General features: G+C 40.2%; 1 protein-coding gene across 1 annotated transcript in view; it reads left to right on the top strand.

Moving 5' to 3' along the window:
* Nucleotides 1–23025, top strand: part of Ush2a (usherin) — a 763436-nt gene that overhangs the window by 737318 nt on the left and 3093 nt on the right. The window contains exons 65-70 of the mRNA XM_046438452.2: nt 2016–2254; nt 3112–3320; nt 8887–9063; nt 10997–11080; nt 14385–14629; nt 17153–17374. Of these exons, the coding sequence (XP_046294408.1) occupies nt 2016–2254; nt 3112–3320; nt 8887–9063; nt 10997–11080; nt 14385–14629; nt 17153–17374 (1176 nt within the window). The remainder of the gene's footprint in view (nt 1–2015; nt 2255–3111; nt 3321–8886; nt 9064–10996; nt 11081–14384; nt 14630–17152; nt 17375–23025) is intronic.

Below are 23025 nucleotides of genomic sequence, written 5' to 3'. Positions count from 1 at the left end.
AGCAGCGTTCTCTGGGATAAAACCCAGGACTGGTTTATGTTAAAAAGCATTGTTCCTGATGCCCTTGCTTTTTCTTATCCATTCTTCTTTCTTACCCTTCTGTTCCCTTCTGCCCTCCAGTGAACATAAGAGCACAAAGATCCTTTCGAGAAGAAAAAGTGAGCCTTTAGAAAACACATAGAAAATATAAAAACTGTCAGCGAGAGATATACCCACCGTGGTATTAAAGATTGCAAATATAAGAAACCTAAGACGTTGGAGATAAACAAATTAAATCAATTTACTTTAATTAGAAAAGCATAGGTCAAGCACTCAAGGAAGGGAGAGCTCATATTAAGAGACCAATAAGTGGTAATGGGTTGGGGGCATAAATATTAACGCAACAAAGACAAGATAGAGCAAAAATATCTTTGAGCTCCCCATTTTGACACACACCAATCTCTAATAGCACAACGAAAATTTGGTCTTTGTTTTGGTGATTTCGAGAAAGTTCTAGTAAGTTCTAGGCCTTTGGAAGAGAGAGCAGACCCACTCAGCACAGCTCTGGCGCCACTGTTTTTTTTTTTTTTTAACACTTTGGGTTGGGGCACATGGGAGGCAGGAGGGAATGTTTAAAGAAATTGTCTTTCACATTGTGTATTAGCCAAGCTGCTTGCTGGAAGGGATACTAAGAATCAACTAGGCCAGTTGCTGCATTATTGAAACCAAGAGACCAAGGGCCAGTGGGGCATGTCTCTTATCTCTTTGGTATGGCCTGTGCCCTTCTCCCATTTCTCATGAATAAGTGGAGAGTACCTTACTTTGTTCACACAAACTTCATATACAGATTGTGCATATCCTAGTATTACATTATAAATTATTTAGACCAATTGAGGGAACAATTTGGGCAAGCGTGGAGAAATCCTCTGAGGCCTGAGTGCCAGATATTGAAACACAATTTCAAAAGATAACTCACATACAATGAAGGCTCATATTGAATGTTAAAGTAATATTAGCATATTTTCTACAGGGCTTCGTATTCAATAAATATAGATGATGTAAATACAATCAACCCTTGATTATCCATGCTTATAAAATGATAATATTAATAAACTAAAACAATTTATATTTGGAGTGCATGGTATGCAATTTTTGAAATAACATAGCTCATCTTAATTATGTTACTTATATCAATGTGAAAATTAATTTCTAATTTCGAAACTCTTCTTTCCCAAAGAGTACTTAATTAAACCACACTGAGGTCAAAAGTTTGCTCCAAATAAACTGAAAAGTTTATAATCTTATAAAGATGAAGTACAGAAGACTATGGTATTTTGTAAAACTCATCAGTATCAGAAATAAATGAACGTTCAAGCTCAGAAATATCTGCACCTGATGCTAACATAGATCTAAGGATTTTTTTTTTTTTTTTTGGTACTAGAGATTGAATCCAGGGGCCACTGAGTCACATCCCTAGTCCTTTTGTTTATTTATTTTTATTTTGAGATGGGATCTCACTAAGTGGCTCAGGGCCTCACTAAATTGCTGAGGCTAGTTTTGAACTTGCAATTCTCCTGCCTTAACCTCCTAAGCCGCTGGGATCACAGGTGGGTACCATCATCCATGGCCTGAGGGTATTATTGACCTGGAAATTACATGCAAGTTATCATGGCAGAATATGTAAGTTGGTGACTAAAAATATGGATTAAATGCAGATTGTATTTTTTGAAAAACATCATTCTGAAGGTCATAAGGTCATAAGGTCATTGATCAACTTTTTATGTATTCTCTGCCTCAGAAAATAGATAATGGATAATTGTATGCCTTGTAATTTCCATCCTTTTATTTGTTATATTGTTAAACACATTGTGCCTCTCCAAGGTAATTCCTTGGAGTGAAGTCTATGCTGAGCACTTAGGTTGCATCTGCAAGCATACCTAGCATGGGGCTCCATTCATAGGAGTTGGGATACTGATCAACATTTATCAACTGCCTCTGATGGTGACACTGCTGCCACTGGTCTTTTTTCCTCCTAGCTTTCTGAAGGCCTGGCCACCCAGCAGACTCTTCGTGACCTGCGGCCCTTCACCACATACTCCATTGGGGTAGAGGCCTGCACCTGCTTTGACTGTTGCAGCAAAGGGCCAACGGCTGAGCTGAGGACTCATCCTGCTCCACCCTCAGGAGTGTCCTCACCCCAGGTCCAGACGCTGGCCTCAAGGACCGCCTCCTTCCAGTGGAGTCCCCCACTCTTCCCCAATGGTGTCATTCAAAGGTAGTGAGTCACCTGGAAGGATGATTAAACCAGAGAGACAGGCAGGCAGGCATATGGCTACCTAGAACTACCTAGAACTACCCAAGAAGGGACAGATGTACCTAGAGCCCAACAGATTTGTTTGAATAATAATGTTTCCTGCAAAGTGCTTAAGACATAATATCAACTAATAATGGAAAGATGAACAATAACATCACCTTTACTTAAGAAAGACAATACACTGTGTTTACATTCATGAAAAGAATATACTCCTCTGGGGCTGGAAATGCAGGGCACATACTTAGCATGCCCAAGGCACTAGGTTCAATCCCCAGCTCCAAGTAAATAAATAAAAGAATATACTTAAAAAAAAAAAAAAGAAGGAGAAGAAGAATATGCTCCTCCTTGTGGTTCCCTGGAATCAAACATTGCATAAGCCTTAGCTGAAGCATAAGGAAACTGTATGGTTAGATTAGAATTGCCCTGATCTAATTTCAAATGTTATAAAGAAGTTACTTCAAAATAATCTAGAATGGGAAAAAAGATTTTCTTTATTCTAAACAGAGGAGAATAAGTTATCATTCTACTTTTAAAATAGACAAATAATCAACAAAAATGAGTAGTGACTGGGTGGAGGGCAACTTGTACAAAGATGGTAACTTCTGTTATTTCTCTGGTGACCTCCACTGCTCATTCCCAACAGTATTAATAAAGTATTTCTCAGAGCAGTTTGCTGTAAATAGAAATTTTAAAGAGATTATAGTTCGATGAAAACAAACAAAAAAAAATGTCTTTCCACAAAATATAACCAGTTTTAAAGAGAGAGCTAAGCAAATTCCATTACCTGTCTGCTCCTGATCTATCCACTGTCATTGCAGCTATGAGCTCCACCTCCACGTGACCTGCCCTCCTGAGTCAGCCTTACCCTGTACTCCCAGCCAAACAGAGGTCAAGTACAGTGGGCCGGGGCAGAGAGCCAGCCTGGAGGGGCTCCAGCCTTACACCACCTACAAGCTGAGAGTGGTGGCACACAACGAGGCGGGCGGCACGGCTTCCCAGTGGATCAGCTTCACCACCCAGAAGGAGTGTGAGTGAACATCAGCTACCCTAAACCAGAGAGAGAGGGAGGTAGCCATGGAACTCAGAGAAACCACTTTTGAACAGGATTGAGTGTTTATTATGTGGAAGGTCATTGAGACATCAATGAAGATGACTATTGAAGAAACAATGCCCAATGGTTTAACAGTCTTGGAGGCAAAGGGCACATTTAGGAAGATCTTTCCTGTAGTGAAACCCAATGTAGAGGAAGTTAGGCCATGAAAGGGAAGAAAGTAAATGGACAAACGCTGTAGCCCATTGTTGAAAGAAGTTTGCCTCTCCTTTGCTTTTCAAATCATATGACATCATCCCTCGAGTTTCCAGAAAGCACCCAGATACGGCACTACCAGGAAAAGCAAAAGGGCAATTTAGTGCAGAGATGGGCAGTAAACTAATTAATTTTTAATCAACTAATTAATTTTTTATAAAATAACTTCTTTTCAGATTTTATAAGGTCTATACATCCATTGCTTTAAAATGGCAAATACAAAAAGTATTAAGAAAAAAAAGAAGTACTTATCAGAACCAGCTACATAATTTGTGGGGCCTAGTGAAAAATGAAAATAGGGGGTTCCTTGTGCAAAAGTCATTGAGAGTTCCAGGAGAGTGACAGCAGAGCATCAGACCAAGCTCTAGACTCTCCTCTTGAGAAGGGTCTGGGTACCCACCTAGCTCCCATGGGCACAAAGTCAGTTTTCCCCATAATCCCACTGCAGAGGCAAGTGCTGTTAACAGTTTTGCATGCTCAATTCTTTTAATTTCTGTTCTCTATATAATTTTATTACATGCCTGAGATGATACTCTAAATAAAAATTAAATACCCTGCTTTTCATACTTCACTTTATACTTATACTTTTCATTTGCATTTTCCATATTTTAAACAATTCTTCAGCCACCAAGTTTAAAGGCTGTGTAGTATTCCACACATGAATTGAGAGGGCATTTTAATTGTTTTCAGTATTTCCCTATTTAATGTGACCACGAAAATTTTTGTTTGATTGTGTCATTGTCTTCTCAAATGTCAGTCAATGAAATGTATTGCTCCAAATATTTTAAGGTTTTGGATACCTATTGTAATTTACTTTCCAGAAAGATTATATTAGATTATGATCTCACATAAAATACACTATTTAGCATTGAATACATCATTTATAAAAGCAAGAACTGTGCATTCACTGAAGTCCAGTGCCTCATACATGGACCTCCATATGTCTGAGCACCACATAGGAAGGTGTTAGTATTGGTTATAGGTCATGCCTAGAGAGGACTTGCTTATTCCTGGCACTGCTTAAGTATTTTACAAATAATCCTTACAACAAACCCAGGAAGTGTGTACTATTAGTATCCCACTTTACAGACAAGAAAACTGAGGCAGGATAATGATTATATCTTATGATTCTAGGGGGCCATTCACATTGACTGTAATCTGAACTGAGGTTGCTGAACTCACACAATGAGGTGGCTCTGAACTTGAAACAGATCTTAAAAAACTTAGCCCGTTTTTCACATCTAGTAAATGCACCCTCATGATTCCCTCATGAATTAACTTCCTACTCTCTAAAGATTTCCAGCCTCCCCTGCTTCCCACACACTCACAACCAGGCTCCTCCTTTCCTTCCACACACCCACAACCAGGCATCCTCCTCTCAGTTTCTCCTCTGCAAACTCCTTGCCTTGTGAGTCACAAGGAAAAGAGAAATCATGAGTCAGCAATATGCTTCCCTTTCCATCCCAGACAGACAAACCTATCTGTACCATTCCTGCTAGCAATAAGGAAGGGAGAGTTCTTGTTCCTCCTGAAATATACCTGCCTCCTGTGGGTGAGTGCTGTCCCCTTCGCTAGGGACCACCCCTCTCTGTCCTTAGCCTTCAGTGTATCCCACTTAGACTCAAAGCTGTTCCTCTGTCTTTAATGCTAAAGCTAGCCGGCAAGCCCCGCCTCCCCCACAGCTGCTGCCCACTCTCCTGTTCACAGGAACCAGAAGGGTCTACACATGCGCTGCCCATCCTCTCTTCCCACTTACTGGTTAACTTCCTCATCACTCTAAGTTTGCCCTTGACCCCCCACCCTCCGCTGAGGAATCCAGCAAACATGGTTCTCCAGTGGTCACCTTTATTGACTTCTCAACATCATTCAATGCAATTGAACCTTCAGTCCTTTTTTAAAACAGTGGTTTCCTTGAGGTTTCATGACAAGCCTCTCCTGGTTTCCATCCTGCTTCTTTGAATATTCCTTTTGATCAACTTTTTTTGGTGGGTCTTCCATTAACCAAGTGCTTCAAATCTCAGTTCTAAATTTACCCTCCCTTTCTATCCCCTCTTTCACCCTTTTCCCCCTCCCCTTCTCTCCTCTCCTCTTCCCTCTTCAACTGGGTTCATGTATTGAAAGGCTTCAGTTCCAAAGGAAGGGTGACCCTCAATGGGCATCTTCGACCTAAGTCCTCTATTTTGAAATTCAGACTACATCATGGACCTCTCCCTCAGGACCTCTTGTGACTAGTTTAGATTCAACAGGCCACAAACAGAGTTTTCTTCTTTCCCTTTTGAAATCTCTTCTTTTAGTCTTCAGTATCCCCACCACTGGGCACAGTGTCTTAGACTCCCTAAGATAGTGTTTAATGAGTGAGTGAGAGCACTTAAAACTTCCTGTGTTTGTTGTTGGTAGCAATCAGATTTTTTTTTTTTTGTCACCCATACCATTAAAACAATTCTTTGTTGTTTTATACTGGAGATAGAACCTAAGGGTGTCTCCTACTGAGCTATATCCTCAACTCTTTTTTAAAAAAATATATATATTTTTAGACAGGATCTCACTAAGTTGCTGAGGCTGGTCTCAAATTTGTGATCCTCCTGCCTCAACCTCCTGAGTAGCTGAGATTACAGGTTTGGGCCAACGTGTCCTTGCAATAGTTCTTAATAATGTCTACTCTATAATTTTATAATCTCCTTCACAATATATACATAAACCAATTTTGCTAATTATTTCACTTTTTGAGGGTGATGGCCCAAAAGCCAAAGAAAAGCTAGGTGAAGGTTGTAGGTTATAACCAATTCTCTTTTTGTTTTTTCATGAAGCTTAATTTTTGCCAGATATTTTATTCTTATACTTGAAGAATGAACTGAACAAATTGAAGAGTTCCTTCCAGTTTTTCTTTCACTTTGGAGAAATGACTTAAAGCTAGACCAGCACCCAAGAAGAAAGTTTCCTTTAATCCACTACTGGATCTACAGAAAAATATTAGACATGACTTGGTTTTTGAGTACCATTTATGCTATTTTTAACTCATTATGCACACTGGTAGAAAGAAAAGGTGGATCAGAGAATATAAACGAGAAAATTAATTTAAAAATAGTATGTGTGGTTCTATATAAATGTGATCACATACACACCCAAGAAAGGGGTTATAGAAGTCTAGCAACATATTAACCCCTCCCACACATACACATGAATTACACTTTCAGTGGAAGAACAGAGGTGAGGTGTAACTACTTAGCAACTGGTCTTGTTGAGTGGAAAATATTCTGGCTTTTGAAGCACTTGCCAATTTCCATGGTGTAAATACCCTCACTATGGTTGATTTCATGTCACTGACATGGCAGCACTGAACACAGAATTAGGAAGAGATGGGTAGTGATAAATCATTTTGTAATATTTCTATCATCCAGATCCTAAAGGTGTAAATAACCTCAAGTGGATAGATAGTAGTAAACTGTAATGAAATAATGAAAAAGAAATTTTGCAAGTTACTTTTGTTTTAACACAATTAAGTTTATACAATTTAACTTTTAATAATGGCTGGGTTTAATGACTAACTCACAAAACTCCTGAGTATTTAACCAGGATGAGCCAGCTTTAACACATCACCAGGGAGCACCCAAAAATGGATTAGTATTTTGTGCTTCTTTAAATAAGTGCTTACTGATTACAACAAAGCAGCATGTGCTTTGGAGTTAAGCAGGTCTGGGTTCGGATTCTTGGTCTCTTACCTTGCCTTGACATTAGGCAAGATGTTTGACCTCTCTGAGCCTGAAAACTTAGGAGCCAACCTTTACAGGATTTCTGAGGATTTAATGAGAAAATATGTCAACTACTAACGATATAGTAGCTCTTAATATTTTCTCAGTCTCCTGGGTGGTGTTGAGGGGGGGGGGTAGTTACATAAACCCATGATTCCTCATTATTTTTAATGCTTACTCTTTCCCCCCAGGAAGTCTCCAAATTCTAAATGATGGGGTTCCTACTTTCTTACTATTTATAAGCTTACTCTTTTTTTGTATTGATATAGGGAGAAGAGGAGACCCTATTGGGTCAAAAGAACAGGGAAGCCACAGACAAATTACAATAGTGTGTTCTATTGTGATTTTAGGCAGGATTGGTGTTAGAAAAGCATAGATATTTACAGAAGATTTGATAACTTTTGGTAGTTGCAGATAATTTTTCTTATGGATTTATGAAAATGTCTTATTTTAAAGGATAGGGCTCACATGTGTCTTTAAGGCTTAATCTTATGATTACAAAGCATAATTATTTCTTATTTTGTTTTATTCCCTAATACCAGCAACAGATGGGTTTATTTTCTTTAAAGAACAGATATCCAATTTATTCTCACTGTTTACTTCTTTTCTTAAAAGCCAATTTAGCATATAGATGGAGCTTAATGCTTCTACAAATGTATTGATTATTTTGGAGAAACTGAAAGCTCTTGAAATAAATCTCTTCTGACTTGACAAGAGGCTATAGTAACTCTCCATTTGTTTCTGCAAAAATTATTTGATAGAAAATTTTAAGATGAGTCCCAGTTAAGAATTTTTGTTTTGTTTTGTTTTAGTAAGGGGCTGGAAAAATCCAAAGACAATGTGCCTGTAAAATGCACTCAAAAGTTTTTTCTATATCTGATACAGTACTTAGGAGACCCGAGCTTGATTATCTACTAATGTACTGTGCTATTGATTGATTAGTCAGGGCGATGAATTATTATAGTTGAATTGCTGTTTGCAAAGCTTTTTAACTATCTTGGAAAACAAACTAACAGTTAAAGAAAAAGCTTTAAAAATAAATGGGTGCCAAAAGAACATAATTCACCATCTAAGCAGTTTGGTTTGGAGAAAAAATATATTAACTTCATCTAGTCCTCGGGGCTTTGTAGCAATAAATATTGATTTGATATGAAAAATAGCTATCTACCGTAGTTAATAGTGTTAAGGACATTTTACCTGTTAAAAGAGGGAAAACGCAACAAAATATGAGCTCCTGGGTTATGTTGGTGTGCAGAGCCATTGTATGTTAATAGTTGTATTTATAAAACACCACTCTCCATTGATTTTTTTGGAAAGCAGGTGCAAAGTTGCTGAGAAAGCATTTCACATATGTTCTCATTGGTTTTCTTTTTACCCCAACATCATTTTTTTAGTTGGTTCCAGAAATGCTGGAGGTTTTTTTTCCTTTTTAAATTTTGCTCATATTAAAAATTTTTAAAAATTAGAAAAGCATGCCCATGCTCCATGGACCCCCACAGAGGTTTCCGTTTCTAGAACATATACCTTTCTCCCAGCAGTGCCTCAGTACCGGGCCCCCTTTTCAGTGGACAGCAATCTATCAACGGTGTGTGTCGACTGGAGTGGCTCTTTCCTTCTCAACAGCCGGCTGAAGGAGTATGTGTTGATGGACGGAGGACAGCGAGTGTACAGTGGCCTGGACACCACCTTGTACATACCATGGACGACGGACAAAAGTTAGTCTCTGACCCCCACTACTTACACGGAGCTCTGTTCCCAGCTTTATGAGATGTTCAATCTGAAAGGTGACCAACAGATGCTTGTCATTAAAATGTCTTGGTTTAAGTGGCCACTTCTCATGGAAAAGTTATAGCTCAGAGTAAATAAGGTTTTCCTTCCCATTTGCTGCCTGATGCACTGCAGTTAGCATTTCCAGGGGAGAGCGCTTCTTCTAGGTGACTTGAGTGTCCCTGGGAAGCAATAAGAACTGAGGGCAGGTAGCGTTCATGAGAGAAATAGCACCTAGGTGTTGTCAGTGAGTATCCTAAAATCATGTACTTCTAGGGCTAACAGGAATTTTCTTGCTGTATCTCCAGACAGCTCTATCAACCAGTGATAGAACCAACCTCTACCTCTTAAGAACCCTGCTAGGCACAGTAGTGCATGCCTGTAATCCCATTGGTTTGAGAGGCTGAGGCAGGAGGATCAAGAGTTCAAAGCCAGCCTCAGCAAAAAATGAGGCGCTAAGCAACTCAGTGAGACCCTGTCTCTAAATAAAATACAGAACAGGGCTGGGATGTGGCTCAGTGGTCAAGTGCCCCTGAGTTCAATCCCCAATACCAAAACCAAACAAAAATCCTTAGTAAGGGGTTTCCTTAATTTCCTTGATATCAGTCCCAGAAGGAACAACCTCTTCCCTGTGGTCTGAATTCCTTCTCCCTCTTGAATTGCATGTCCTTTCTTTGTGTTTTCAGTCTTATTAAATCGAAATGATGAAAAGCTTTTCAAGGTATAGGATTTTCCAGTAAAGCTTTTCAAGGTATAGGATTTTCCAGTAATTAGCATGGTCACAGGACCAAGAGATTGGAATCATTTTAAGCAATCTGGATTCATATAATAAATTGATCAGGGAAGTTTTTAGTTTTGATTTACTTGAAAATGCTTTGTTTATTTTGGCTAGAAGGTGGAGGAAAACAATGAGCTCCTGCATTGTGTTCATAGTATTTGAAATTTAATAACAGTTTTACAGTGATTCAGCTACACTATTTATTCATGGTTACAACAGCTCTTAGGCAGCTTGTGATGGGAAGATGGCCAGACAGTCAGGAGCTCTGGATTCTATGTGACCAGGCCTCTAGCCATCTGCGGGAGCTTGCAAGAGTTGCAGGTTATGCAAGAGGAATTTAGATCGTGTGGTTTCCATGATCCCTTGTGAGCTTTCCTGTTGAGTAAGAAACTCTGGGTCACTGAGTGGAAGATACAGCTGAGGGTTCTAAAGGACCAAGCTTAAGGAATATGGAGAACAAGATATATTTGTCTATTATTCTTTACTCCACTGATAATTCTTTTCCTTTGCTGTATAAACTCTAATCTTCTTTAGCTCTATTACATATGGATATGCAATTATTACACTAATCATAGCTCTTTTTCTGGATGACATTTTAATTAGAAATAAGTTTGCATATTAGATGTTAGTCAGCTTTCTGTCACTCTAACAAATCAGCTTATAAAGAGAAAAGGTTTACTCTGGCTCACAGTCTGGGAGGTTCCAGTTCTTGTCCATTGGCCCTATGGCTTTGGGCCTATGGCTGGGGAACACATCATGGTGGGAGAATGTGGTGAAGCAAAACTGCTCACCTTGACCAGGAAGCAAAGAAGAGTGAGGAGAGGGAGCTGGGGTCCCACAACCACCTTAAAGGCACAGCCTCAGTGACCTGAAAGCCTCCCACTAGGCCCCATCTCTTAAAAGTTTCACCATGTCCGAGTTTGTGCCCCCTTGGGGTCTTTGGGGGAACTTGAACATTTATACTATGGTATTAGGTAAAACCCCACAACTGAAATCCTGGTTTCAGATTTTTCGTGGTCTGACACCCTGCTACTTTAAAAGAAAGCTCCCTATTTGTAGGAGTTAAATATCTGAGTCATTTACTAGTTCTTCCTTTTGTCTAGCCTTCTTTTTCCAGGTCATCTGTACTACGGATGTGGGAAGTGTTAAGACACCATTGGTCCAATATGATACCTCTACTAGATTTGGTAAACATTTAATTCAAGTTGTATATAATGTATTTTCCTCAAGCATGTGTACATTTGTATGTGTTTATGCTTAGATTTATTGCATGGATTTTATGGAAGGAATTGAGTGTTATAAATTTTTTTAAGTCCTCATGGAACTTCCATTAGGTAAGGAGTGAAGATAGACTTTTAACATGTCAAGTCACTGAACTGTAAATGTGGAAAAGACCGGAGAGATCTGACTAAACTTGTCCCCTGACCACAAATCTTGTCTAAAGAGTTTTATGACTTTGTGTACAAAAAAAAAAAAAAAGAAGTATTGCATAGAGAAAGTCTGAGGAAAGAGAGATGAGAGGAGAAATTTGATCCAGTCAGTGTTGATCCTAAAGGTAATATTCTGGATTCAGTGCCTAAAATGGCAAATTGGAGAAATTTCCATCCATATCTTTTATAGCAAGATTCTGACTTCCTATTAATATACCAAGTAATTTAGCTGAAGAGAAGAAATTGTAATTTTTAAGGAGCAACTTTTAAATTTAGTTCTACCTGTAACCCTTGAATCTAACCCATGCAGTACTTTGTAACTTCAAAAGGCAAGTTAGAGAAATGGAAAAATCATTTCCATTAGAGCAGGGTTGGGACTGATACCTTATTTTAAATTCCAGTAATTAATGCTATATCAAATTTGTTCACACATACACTCTTTTGTCCCCAAATAAACATGTCCCCAAATTCTGAAACACAGGTGAACATACTTATTCTTATTAAAAACAATTTCAATCTGTAAAATATCATTCTATATTTCCAACTTTACACATCTGGGTGCCACATAAAATTTCTTACAACTAATACGAGTCCTCCCATACTCTTTATCTCATTTAATAGAGACTGTGAGAGACAAAAGACCTCATTTGGAGTTCTTTTAGCAACTCTAGTCTTTTCCCAAGTGGATGATAGAGGTCTGAGGGGCAAAGGAATTATCCAGAAATGGTCTGCAAGCTTCTTGCTAAAACGTCAAGTCCAATATGATTTTTCTGTTGACTCGTGGCCCAGGACTTTTTCTCTAGCCATAGTTCTCCATGTCAGTGGACATCAGCATCACCTCAGTGTGCTTGTTTCTTGCAGTTTCCCAGCCCCTAGTAGAGATCCAGAATCTCAGGTTGAGGTGTCTACTTTAAGTCCTACCCAGTGATTCAGACACAGGGGCCCAGGACCACATGGTGGCCAATACCCCCTCCCACAGCAACCTCTGAGAAGGGATTTACTTGACACTGCTTGTATGTTGGGGTTTTCTTTGCAGTTGAAGCCCAGGCACTGGAGTCCCATCCCCTGACCAATGAACCTCCCACTTGATGCCCAAGTGCAGCCCCTTAAAGTCAGTGGGTACTTTGAAAAGGAAAAAAAGGGAAGGATAGAGATACCATCCTAACTCTGAGCTCTTTATAAAAGAGGAGGAACAGCTCATCAGCTCCTGAATACAAATTGAGGTTTCCATTGCTGAGCAGAGCAGTGAAAGGTGGCTCTCGTGTCTGGAGGCTGGGCTCTGGGCAGAGCTGAGGGAAGGAACTCTGAGGACTGTGCAGATTCCAAGATGTGGTGCCTAGCTGATACCCATGGTCAGGTTTAATTTTTGTAATAGAACTTCTGAAATGTTCCTGTTCATTGCCTGAAGGCAGCCTCCAAGCAGGAAAGAGGCAGAGACCTCATTTCCTTCTGCCGGTTCTGAGCCGTCACTCCCTTTTGAGGTTTCCCTCAGGCATGCCGCCCTCCATTCCCCTGCACGCTCCCAAGCAAGAGGCCCACTGAGCCCATCAGATCAGTTTCTGGAATTCCAGCCTGGTGCCACACATAGAGGAAACTCAGCTCTTCTTACGAGTAATCAGAGTAACCAAGGTTTGTTTGTTTTAATCTGACAACACTCATTGGTTCCTAATGAGGCCAATTCCCTCCTGTTGAGGCTTGATCAGAGCTTCGGCTTTAATCCTTCATGTCAGAGATGAGGAAGTCTTGGCCCAGGGAGTGAGAGTAACTTTCTAAACTATAGAGCTGATCAGAGGTAGTTTTAGGGTTAGCAAAATTTAAAGTTTAAAAGTTCAAACTTTAGTTGTGGTCACTCACTCTTCATCCCTCAGGTATCTCTACCCCAATTTAAAAAACTCTACCCTTTAGCCTTCTTCTGAGAATATGGATGTGAGGTACTGGTAAGCCCTCAAAGTCCTTGAGGGGCTGAAATCGGGGGAGTCTGATCTAAGGGTGAGGAAACATTTTTAACTCTATCTGTCCTTCTGCCTAGGGCCCCATGAAGCTCTCAGGCTCATGGCTGCATACCTGCCTAGGCAATTTATACACAGGCTTCTGAGCTGGCCCTGAGGCAGAAGTTGATCTCTAAGACCCCCCTCCTGCTTAGTTTGCCAAACTACTTTATGCTGTTCTGCAGCAACCCCTGGGAGCCTTTCTCCTACACACCCCAACTTCCAGTTTCCCCCACCCCATTCACAAGACTGGACAATCCCACTACTACCCACCCTTCATCCCAAGAAAGCCCCTAGCCTAGGACCTGGCACAGGGTAAATGCTCATTACATGTGATCTAATTTTATTAGCCTCCTGTGCAGAGAATCATGTCACAACGCCTTTGAACACATGAACAGAAATCAGGGATAAGCAGTTCCACTGCTTAAAGGAATTCTTTCATAGGAAGCTTTTTCCAGTGCACATAAGTGATGGTGTGCAGAGCTTTTGCTGTTTACCAGAGAAGCCAGGGGTCAGGAACTGTAAAGATGACCTGTGAGTAAGCACAGACGGTTAACATCACAATGGAAAATGGGATCTCATGTCTCAAATTCCAGTTTGGCTGAAACTTCTCAGGAATGGGGCTGCTAAATGAAGTGAGGGGGAGTTGGACATTCACAGCATGGACAATGTATGTGTCTCTGCTGCAGTAACCCTGGGAAGAACTCATTGCTCAAGAAAAGAGTGACACTCCCAATGATATACAGCCATGAGAGAGACCACCCTCAAGGTTATTTTGGTAAAAAGTGCTACATGACAACTGTCTTTCCAGAGACTTGCCAAGGTGGCGAGTTCCATCCTAAATGGCCAGGAGTATCAGTTTCGTCTCTGGGGGGCGCTGTAAGGTGCTAGTTACTACCCAGTAACACCCTGAGCCCTCACTGCAGGTTGCACACAAGCACAAACAATAAACATGCTCCAACAGGCACATTGCTTTCAACTCCTTTCAAATTTATTATCAAGTAACAGGGCCAGAGATCACACAATTACCTTCTAATATAATGTTTCCCTTTTCTTTCTGGGTTTTTTTGCAGGCCTGGTGCTAACAACTCCTGGAGAAAAGAAAGGATCAGGGAGCAAAAGCGCAGAATTCTACAGCGAGCTGTGGTTCATCGTGCTAATGGCGATGCTGGGCTTGATCTTGTTAGCCATCTTTCTGTCCCTGATACTACAAAGAAAAATCCACAGGGAACCGTATATTAGAGAAAGGCCCCCCTTGGTACCTCTTCAGAAGAGGATGTCTCCATTGAGCGTCTACCCACCAGGGGACACCCATATGGTATGTATGGGAAGGCTTGGCCTTTTCCAGGTCTCTAGGCAACTTGCTTTTATTTTCCCCTTGGGGAAATATTTCCACAGCTACAGTTTCAAAGAACAAAATGACAGTTATATTTCATTCAGTGCGGGAACCAAGAGAGACTTACCCTAGAACAACTTCCTCATCTTTGGCTATACATTAGAATCACCTGGAAGCTTTAAGAGCAATACCATTGGCTGGGAGTGTAGCTCATTGGTGGAGCATATTGTTTAGCACATATGAGGCTTTCGGTTCAAACTCCAGCACCAAAACAAACAAAAGCAAAATAAGCATTATCCAGAAAGTGTAATGATTTTTTATTGGTCTTGGGTGGGGCCTAAGGATTGGTATTACTTTTTTTTTTTTTCCTTTTACTCCAAAAGTGATTTTATTGTGTAACCAGGAAAAAGTAGTTCTGCTTTATAGCTGGAAGTCAGGATGGAACCCAGAGGCTGTTATGTGACTGTGTGATTTGGGAGGACTGGAAATAAAAATGGGAGAGAGAGAAGATGTACTAGAGGTGCTCAGTCTGTCACCAGGCCAAGTCACCCGAGGCCATGGAGAACGGATGGCTCTTCATAGTTCCAGACCATCTACTCCCAAGATAGGTCAGGGGTAGGGTGAGAGCCCGACCCATGGGACAAGAGGGAAAAAAAATGGTCTGTTCCTGTATACCCTTTAGCATTAGGGAAAAGCACAGTGGCACCCAACTGTAAATTTTTGCTAAATGTCTAGACTCAGGAGAAGAGTGGAGGGACTGGCTAGCTCCCCGGGGCTCTAGGCCCAGAGAAAGGGCTCATCTTCCACAGTGAGGCTACTCACAACAGCCATGGAGGGTAAGCAGAAGTGAAATTTGGGGTGTCCCAAGGCACCAGGCAGCATTTCCTGCAACCCCTTCAATCATAATTTAATCATTAGCAGTTGACAAAATGTACCTGCATGTCTAGTTTTTAAAAACAGTTTTAAACCAAACTGCTCTCACAAAGTTGGAGACATGAGCCAGAGTACAATATGCATTGGTAGAAGTAATACTCACTGGGACCAGAATCTCCTCACCTCCTCAGAATTAGGGGTGGATGGATCCAAATAGGAACAAGCTGGATTCACCCACATAATTCCCCAGAGTGGTCTTCTTTACACTTGTGCAGGTGAAGGGCACCTGCACCACACATAGTCCCTCCTCTCATCTGACACACTCTGCTTTCAGTGCTGCTGTCACCTTTTCCCATGCATCCTTGCCCTCTGATCAGGTAAGGTACCCTTTGCACATCAGATACAAACTGGCAAAAGGACTTTTCTTCACTCTGAATAAAGATATAGATAGGAGTGCCGGTTGGAGAACTTTTTGTGTTTTATTAACAATTTTCAAGGTCACAGTATATAGTATGGCTAAGTTCATGTGCTGGTTTTACTTGCAATTTAATTACTGGCTTGAAGATCCTTTCTCTGCAATACTAAACAAATAATGCCAATGGCGTTCACCTTGGACCTACATGCAATTAATTTCCACCCACTATGTGGTCTTAATTGCAAAACCTGAATATATATACACACATATATATGTGTGTGTGTGTATATGAATATATATATTCATACACACACACATAGTATGAGAATGATTATGCTGTACTTGGAAAAACAATTTATTTAAAAGAGTTTTAAACAAGGACTGATGCATCGTTTTTTTCAGTTTGACTCTGTGGCTGATATATCTGATGTGTCCAGCAGTGTCACTCTAAAAAGTTACACCATGCACTTTGAGGTACCTTTGTGTGTTGCATGAATGCATGATCTTTTGCATGGTATGTTTGTTGACTGCCCCAATAAAAAGCAGGAAAATTCCATAGATTGGACAGTTAATTTGGAATCTCTGGACCTTGAGAGCAGCTAGACTTTACCTTATGGCACCTTCTAGGTCCTATCCTAAACATGGAACAACTTTGTCTTGCTGATGTTACTGTTACCATCCGACATGATTTATTTTGGAGGGCAGAACCTTATAACAAGGGGAACTACAGGGCATGTGAAAAGAGAGACGGAGAAGTCAATTTTGTTATGTAAATCCAGGACTTACTTCTAAAATGAAATACAAACTGTGTTTGCCCAGTAGGCAACCAAGAGAGAACATTATTCACCTGGACTGCTCTGGGAAGGGGCACTCTCCAGGCAGCTGCTGGGCCAGCATGCATGAAGGGATTACCTTGTTAACCCACCCTCCATGCCCCACTGTGTGGCAAACCCTTGCCTCACAGGGAACTACAGCAGGGGCACCAGTAGGTGCTGTAGGTGCCAAGAGCATTGGCTGTCTAGCATCAGAGTTGACTTATCCTTTCACATTACCAAGAAACCAAGCCACAGAGTTCCCAGGGCTCACACTGCGAAGTTCCCTAGGACAGTCTGGAGACAGCCGTTCCTTTCAATGACACCCTGTGAGATGCAATTCTCTGTCCGATTTCAAACCTATTTTCTTTACCTGTTAATCACTACCAGTAACTTCCTTTTCAGGGATTAGCTGATACCAAAATTCCCCAATCTGGGACACCTGTGAGTATTCGGAGCAGCCGGAGTGTGTCTGTACTGAGGATCCCAAGTCAAAGCCAAGTCAGCCAAACTTATTCCCAGGGCTCTCTCCACCGCAGTGTTAGCCAGCTCATGGACATGCAGGACAAGAAAGTCTTGGTTGATGACGCGCTGTGGGAAACCATCATGGGCCACAGCAGTAGACTGGTGAGTTGATTCCCTCGCCAAGTCTTTGCTAAACATCCCAGAGAGACCTTGGTGAAGACAGGGCCCAAAGCTTCCTGTCCTCTAAATGCTGCCCCTCAGCATTGGGTGCATCCCTCTGAGCACTTGCCAATTGGGAGTGAAGGATTTGTTTAATAGTGCGATGGCAACTGTTTGATAAGCCGGGGTAAAGTTGGGTCTTCTTCTTCAGATATACAACAGATGTTCAAAAATAATTAGATAAAGCCAAGTGCCTGTAAGTCCAGCGGCTTGGGAGGCTGAGTCAGGCAGATCATGAGTTCAAAGCCAGCTCAGCAACTTAGTGAGGCCCTAAGCAACTTAGGGTGATCCTGTCTCAAAACATAAAAAGGGCTGAGGATGTGGCTCAGTGCTTAAGAGCTCCTGGGTTCAATCCCTGGTATCCCCCTACCCCCAGAAAAAAAAAATTTAGATAAATACATAAAAAATAGATCCAAAGCAACAGGCTTGTAGGTGCAGGCTGAGGTGAGTGCAGGAGAACAGTGTAATTCAATAGTAGAGAAATGAAAACCTTGTGAAATACAGAGGCCCAGGCCTGCTTCATAGCAAGAGAAACAAATAGCCCAGCACCTGCCCTCCTGGCTCCACAGCCATGGGAGGGGCTGTCTCCCCTCCACAGGGATAGAGGCGAAAGAGGGAGTCCCAGCAGGCTCTATCAGCCCAGTTCCTGGCGATCCTAGCTCTTGGAAAGTTTTGTGGCCCTTGCAGATTTACAGACTAAATAGATAAAGGGCCTGAAATCTGACTAGTAGTCTGGCTGTAGAAAAGAAATTCATGTCATCTCCCTGTGAACCCCCAGGCTAGTGTTCTGTAGCCAGGAGCTATCTTGAGTCTAAATTGCCCAAATTTAGACTGGCTTTTGGAGTCAGAAACTCCTGCATATTCCCATCTCTGTGACCCACACACACTTCACTGTACTGACTCAGTGGGTGGCTGCCTCATAGATTTGGTTCAGGGGAGTGACTGACACAAATGTACTGAGAGTGCTACACACAGGGTGGGGGGCGATGCGGGGGTGTTATGATGCAGACAAGAATTGAGAGTGCCCTCCTTAAGAACTGGGTGATCAGGGAGCCTGGCCTCTGTGACCAGTTACATGGCCAGTCACTTGTGGTTCAGCATGGGTGCTAGAATCCTCTCCCAGTAACACACAGGACTCCTGTTGCTAACAAGTTAAAATAGAACTCTGTCCACTGCTGTCCCACCCAGAGGCATGCTGGGGAATTTCCAAGCAATGTGACTTCAGCCCTAGCTGTGGCCCCACACTGAGGCTCTTGGAGCCTAAGAAGGTCTGGAGAGAAACTTTGCACAGCAACAGTTGTGCTCTCTCTGGCACTCTCCTGTGAGTACCTTAGCTGAGAGGAATTTTACATGGCCCCAGCCGGACCCACTCTCATTGATCTCATAGGATTGAAATAATATGGGGAGAGGGAGAAACACCCTCAAGGCCACCACCCCTCCTCCCAAGGCAAGCATAGCTGGGGGGGGCTTGAGAATCTGTGCCTGGACAGGCATGCCCACAGCTGCAGCCGAGTTATTGTTGTAAGGATAGATGAGGCAAGGCCCAAAGATAGCAGTTAACAGTTCTATTTGGCTGCAGCCAGGTTCAGAGGGCACAGCTTTTGCTGTAATTAATCAATCCCCTGAACCCCAAGTTCAGGTAGTTTCAGAACTTTATACCCAGCATGTAAGGGGAGGGGCTCAGAAGTTCACAGTCTGCAGAAGTTCACATAAAAGCAGCTTTTTCTTTCACTGTTCTGGGCAAGTTAACCCTTCAAGGACAACACCTGAGAAGAGGAGAGCTTCTCCCCTCTCTTTCCTCCCCCTGCTAGTTGTTACCATGGGGCCCAATTGGTAACTTAAAAATGTAGCCCAGCTCAAGGCCAGTGTCTAATCAGAGGCCAAGTGCTCCAGGCTCCTCACCATTACCAGAGCAGCCAACACCAGTGACACTTTAAAAGCAAATATCAATAGTGCCTGAGGAAACCCCTACCCCACACAGGAGCTACCACTTCCCTTATAGGAATAACCACACAGAATACACCCCACACAGTTGAATATCTATGCCACACCTATCTGCTCTGCTAGAGTCACCACTTTCATATAACCCACAAGAAGAGTGCATCTCTCCAACTCCAGTATAGGACACGCTGTGCACATTTACTAATCACAGCCAAAGAAGCTACCGGGAGATTACATTCAGTATCTAGCTGAAAATAAACTCAGTGTGTAACAAGCTGATACTCCAAGATACATCCTAGGAGGAAACTACTTATTAAGAAATGTGGTGAAGATATCATTTCACTACATGTACAAATTTTAACACAGGAACATAAAATATGAAAAAAAAGCAATATGACACCTACTAAAGTTCATAATTTTCTAGTAATAGATTCCAAAGACAGATATCAAAGTGGATGAAATTCTTAAATTAAGAATTCAAAAGAACAATTTTAAAAAACTTCAGTCAGATCCCCCAAAATACAGATAAACTAAATGAAATTTGGAAGACAATGCAGGTTATGAAATTTTTAGTAGAGATTCTGAAAAAGAATCAATCAGAAATGAAGAGCTCTACAAGTCAAATAGAAAATTCAGTTAAAAGCCTTAATAGACTAGATCAAGCAGAACAAAGAATATTGGAGCTTGAAAGAAAGGAGACAGATCTTTTGCAATACATACATGAACAGAAAAATATATACGTGTGTATGTGTGTGTGTGTATACATGGAAAATATGTATATATTTTTCAAAAGAATGAAGACAGCATACAAGATCTTTGGACACCATTAAGAGATCAAACATCTGATTCATCAGCATACCCAAAAAGGAAGAAACAAAGATTACAGGCATAGAAAACCTATTCAATTAAACAGTAGCAGAATATTTACTTGCTACTGGGAAAGAGGTGCATATCCAGGTACAGAATACTTACAAAACTCCAAATAGACATGATCAGAAAAGATTCTTACCATGATATGTTAAACTGTCAAAAGTACAGGACAGAGAAATAATATTTAAATCTGCAAGAGAAAAGTGGCAACTCACATTTAAAGAAAATCTCATTAGATATTCTCAGCAGAAAACCTATAACTCAGAGGCCATGAATGATATATTTCAAGTCGTGAAAGAAAAGAAGTGCCAACCAATGTTGTTACACCCATCAGGGCAATCTTTCAGAATTAAAAAGAAATAAAATCCTTCTGAGATAAGCAAAAACTAAGGGAATTCAAACCACAAAACCAGCCCTTCAAAAGATGCTTAAAGGAGTCCTATATCCAGAAGCAGAAGATACCATCATGATAGCATGTGAAAGGACACATACTTCCAGAAGAGTAGATATACAAATGAGAAACAGAAAATAATAAAACATTATTAATATAATAAGTCATTAAACCACAAAGATGAAAAGAGGAGGACTCAAAGGATATTCAAAACCAGAAGAAAATCAACAAAAAGACACCCAATTTTGTAACAGTTGAGGATTTCATTACCCTACTTTCACCAATGAGTGCCTATGTTAGAAAAATTAAAAAAAAAAAAGATTTAACCTAATGTTGCATTTCAAGGTCTTAGAAAAGCAAGAACAAACCACATCTAAGATTAGAAGGAAAGATATAATAATAATCAGAGCAGAAATAAATGAACTAGAGTCTAAGAGAATACAAAAGATCAGTGAAATGAGGAGCTGGTTCTTTGGACAAATCTTTAGTCATACTAACCAAAACCAACCAACCAAACCAAAACAACAACAACAACAAAAATCAGTAAAGACCCGAATAAATAAAATTATAGATGAAAAAGGAAACATTATAATTGATAATACAAAATTTCAAAAGATTATTTTAAAAAAAACTATATGCTAAGAAATTGGAAAACCTAGAAAACAAATTTTTTTTTTTTCTGGACACATAAGACCTACCAAAATAGAACCATGACATAAAATAGCCTGAATAAGCTGAAAACAAGTAATGAGACAAAATCAGCAATAATAAGTCTCCCAGCAAATAAAAGCCCAGAATCAGATGGCTTCACTGCTTAATTTTACCAAAATTTTGAAGAACTAAGACATGATAAGGACACACACACAAAAGAAATTTGTAGACTAGTATCCATGATTGACAGATATAAAAATTCTCAACAAAATACTTGCAAATTGAATTCAAAAGCATATCAGAAAGATCACACAACATGATCAAGTTGATTTAATTCCAGGAATAAAAGATGGGTCAAAATACACAAATGAGTAAATATAATAATCACATAAACAGAATGAAGAAAAAAGTTACATGATCTCAACAGATGTAGAAAAAGCATTTGATAAAACCCAATGTCCCTCCATTATAAAAGCCCTAAATAAATTAAGTAGAGATGGATCATTCCTGAACACAATAAAGGCTATACATGACAAACCCATAGCCAACATCATGCTGAATGGGGAAAAAGGAAATTACTTTCTCTAAGATCAGGATCAAAACAAGGATGTCCACTCTTACCACTCTTACTCAATACAATACTAGAAATTGTAGCCAAAACAATTAAAACAAAAGAAAAAAATAATAGGCATACAAATAGAAAATGAAAAAGTCAAATTATCTCTGTTCATAGATTATATGGTTCTACACATTGAAAAACCTTAAAGACTTAAAGACTCCATTAAAAGACTATTAGAACTATGAGAAACCAAGTGGAAAAAAAAAGACTATTAAGAACTGATAAGCAAATTCAGTAAAGGAGCAGTATACAAAGTCAACATACAAAAATCAGTAGTTTCTATATATCAGTAATGAATTTGCAGAGAAAGAAATACCATTCACAATAGCTGCCACCCCACAACATAGTTAACTAAGAAAGTGAAAGACCTTTACGATGAATATTACAAAACACTGAAGAAAGAAATTAAAGAAGGCACTAAAAGTTCAAAAAGATCTCCTGTGTTCATGGATTAGAAAATTGTTAAAATGTCATACTACCCAAAGATATCTATAGATACACTGCAATTTCCATCAAAATATCCAAGACATCCTTCGCACAACTAGAAAAAAAATCCTAAAGTTTACATGGAAGCACAAATGACTGAATAGCCAAAGCAATCTTGAGGAAAAAGAGCAAAGCTGGAGGCATCATAATTTGTGATTTCAAGACATACTACAGAGTCTTAGTAACAAAAACAGCAGGATATTGGCATGAAAACAGACACCTACCCCAAAGGAGCAGAAGTGAGAACCTGAAGCCAATCCATGCATTTATGGCCAACTGATTCTCAAAAAAGTTGCCAAAAATACAATGACGCAAGGACAGCCTCTTTAACAAATGGCAGATGACCCCATGCAGAAGATTGAAGCTTAACTGTCTCTCACCCTGTACAAATATCAACTCAAAATCAATCAAAGACCTAAATGTAAGACCTGAAACTGAAATTACTAGATGAAAACAGGGGAAAACATTTCATGATATTGGTGTAGGCAATGATTTTGTGGATAGGACTCCAAATACAGAGGAACAAAAGTAAAAATCAACATATAGGATTGATTATATCAAACTAAAAAGCTTTTGTATATCAAAAGAATCAGTAGATCAATGACACCTATAGAGAATGGGAGAAAGTATTTATCA

This window comes from Marmota monax, unplaced genomic scaffold (assembly GCF_021218885.2).
Source record: "Marmota monax isolate L192 unplaced genomic scaffold, Marmota_monax_Labrador192_F-V1.1 WCK01_AAM20220418_F8-fsc00118, whole genome shotgun sequence".
Taxonomy (NCBI): Eukaryota; Metazoa; Chordata; class Mammalia; order Rodentia; family Sciuridae; genus Marmota; species Marmota monax.
The sequence above is the reverse complement of the archived record's forward strand: the minus strand, read 5'-3'. Positions and strand labels throughout refer to the sequence as shown.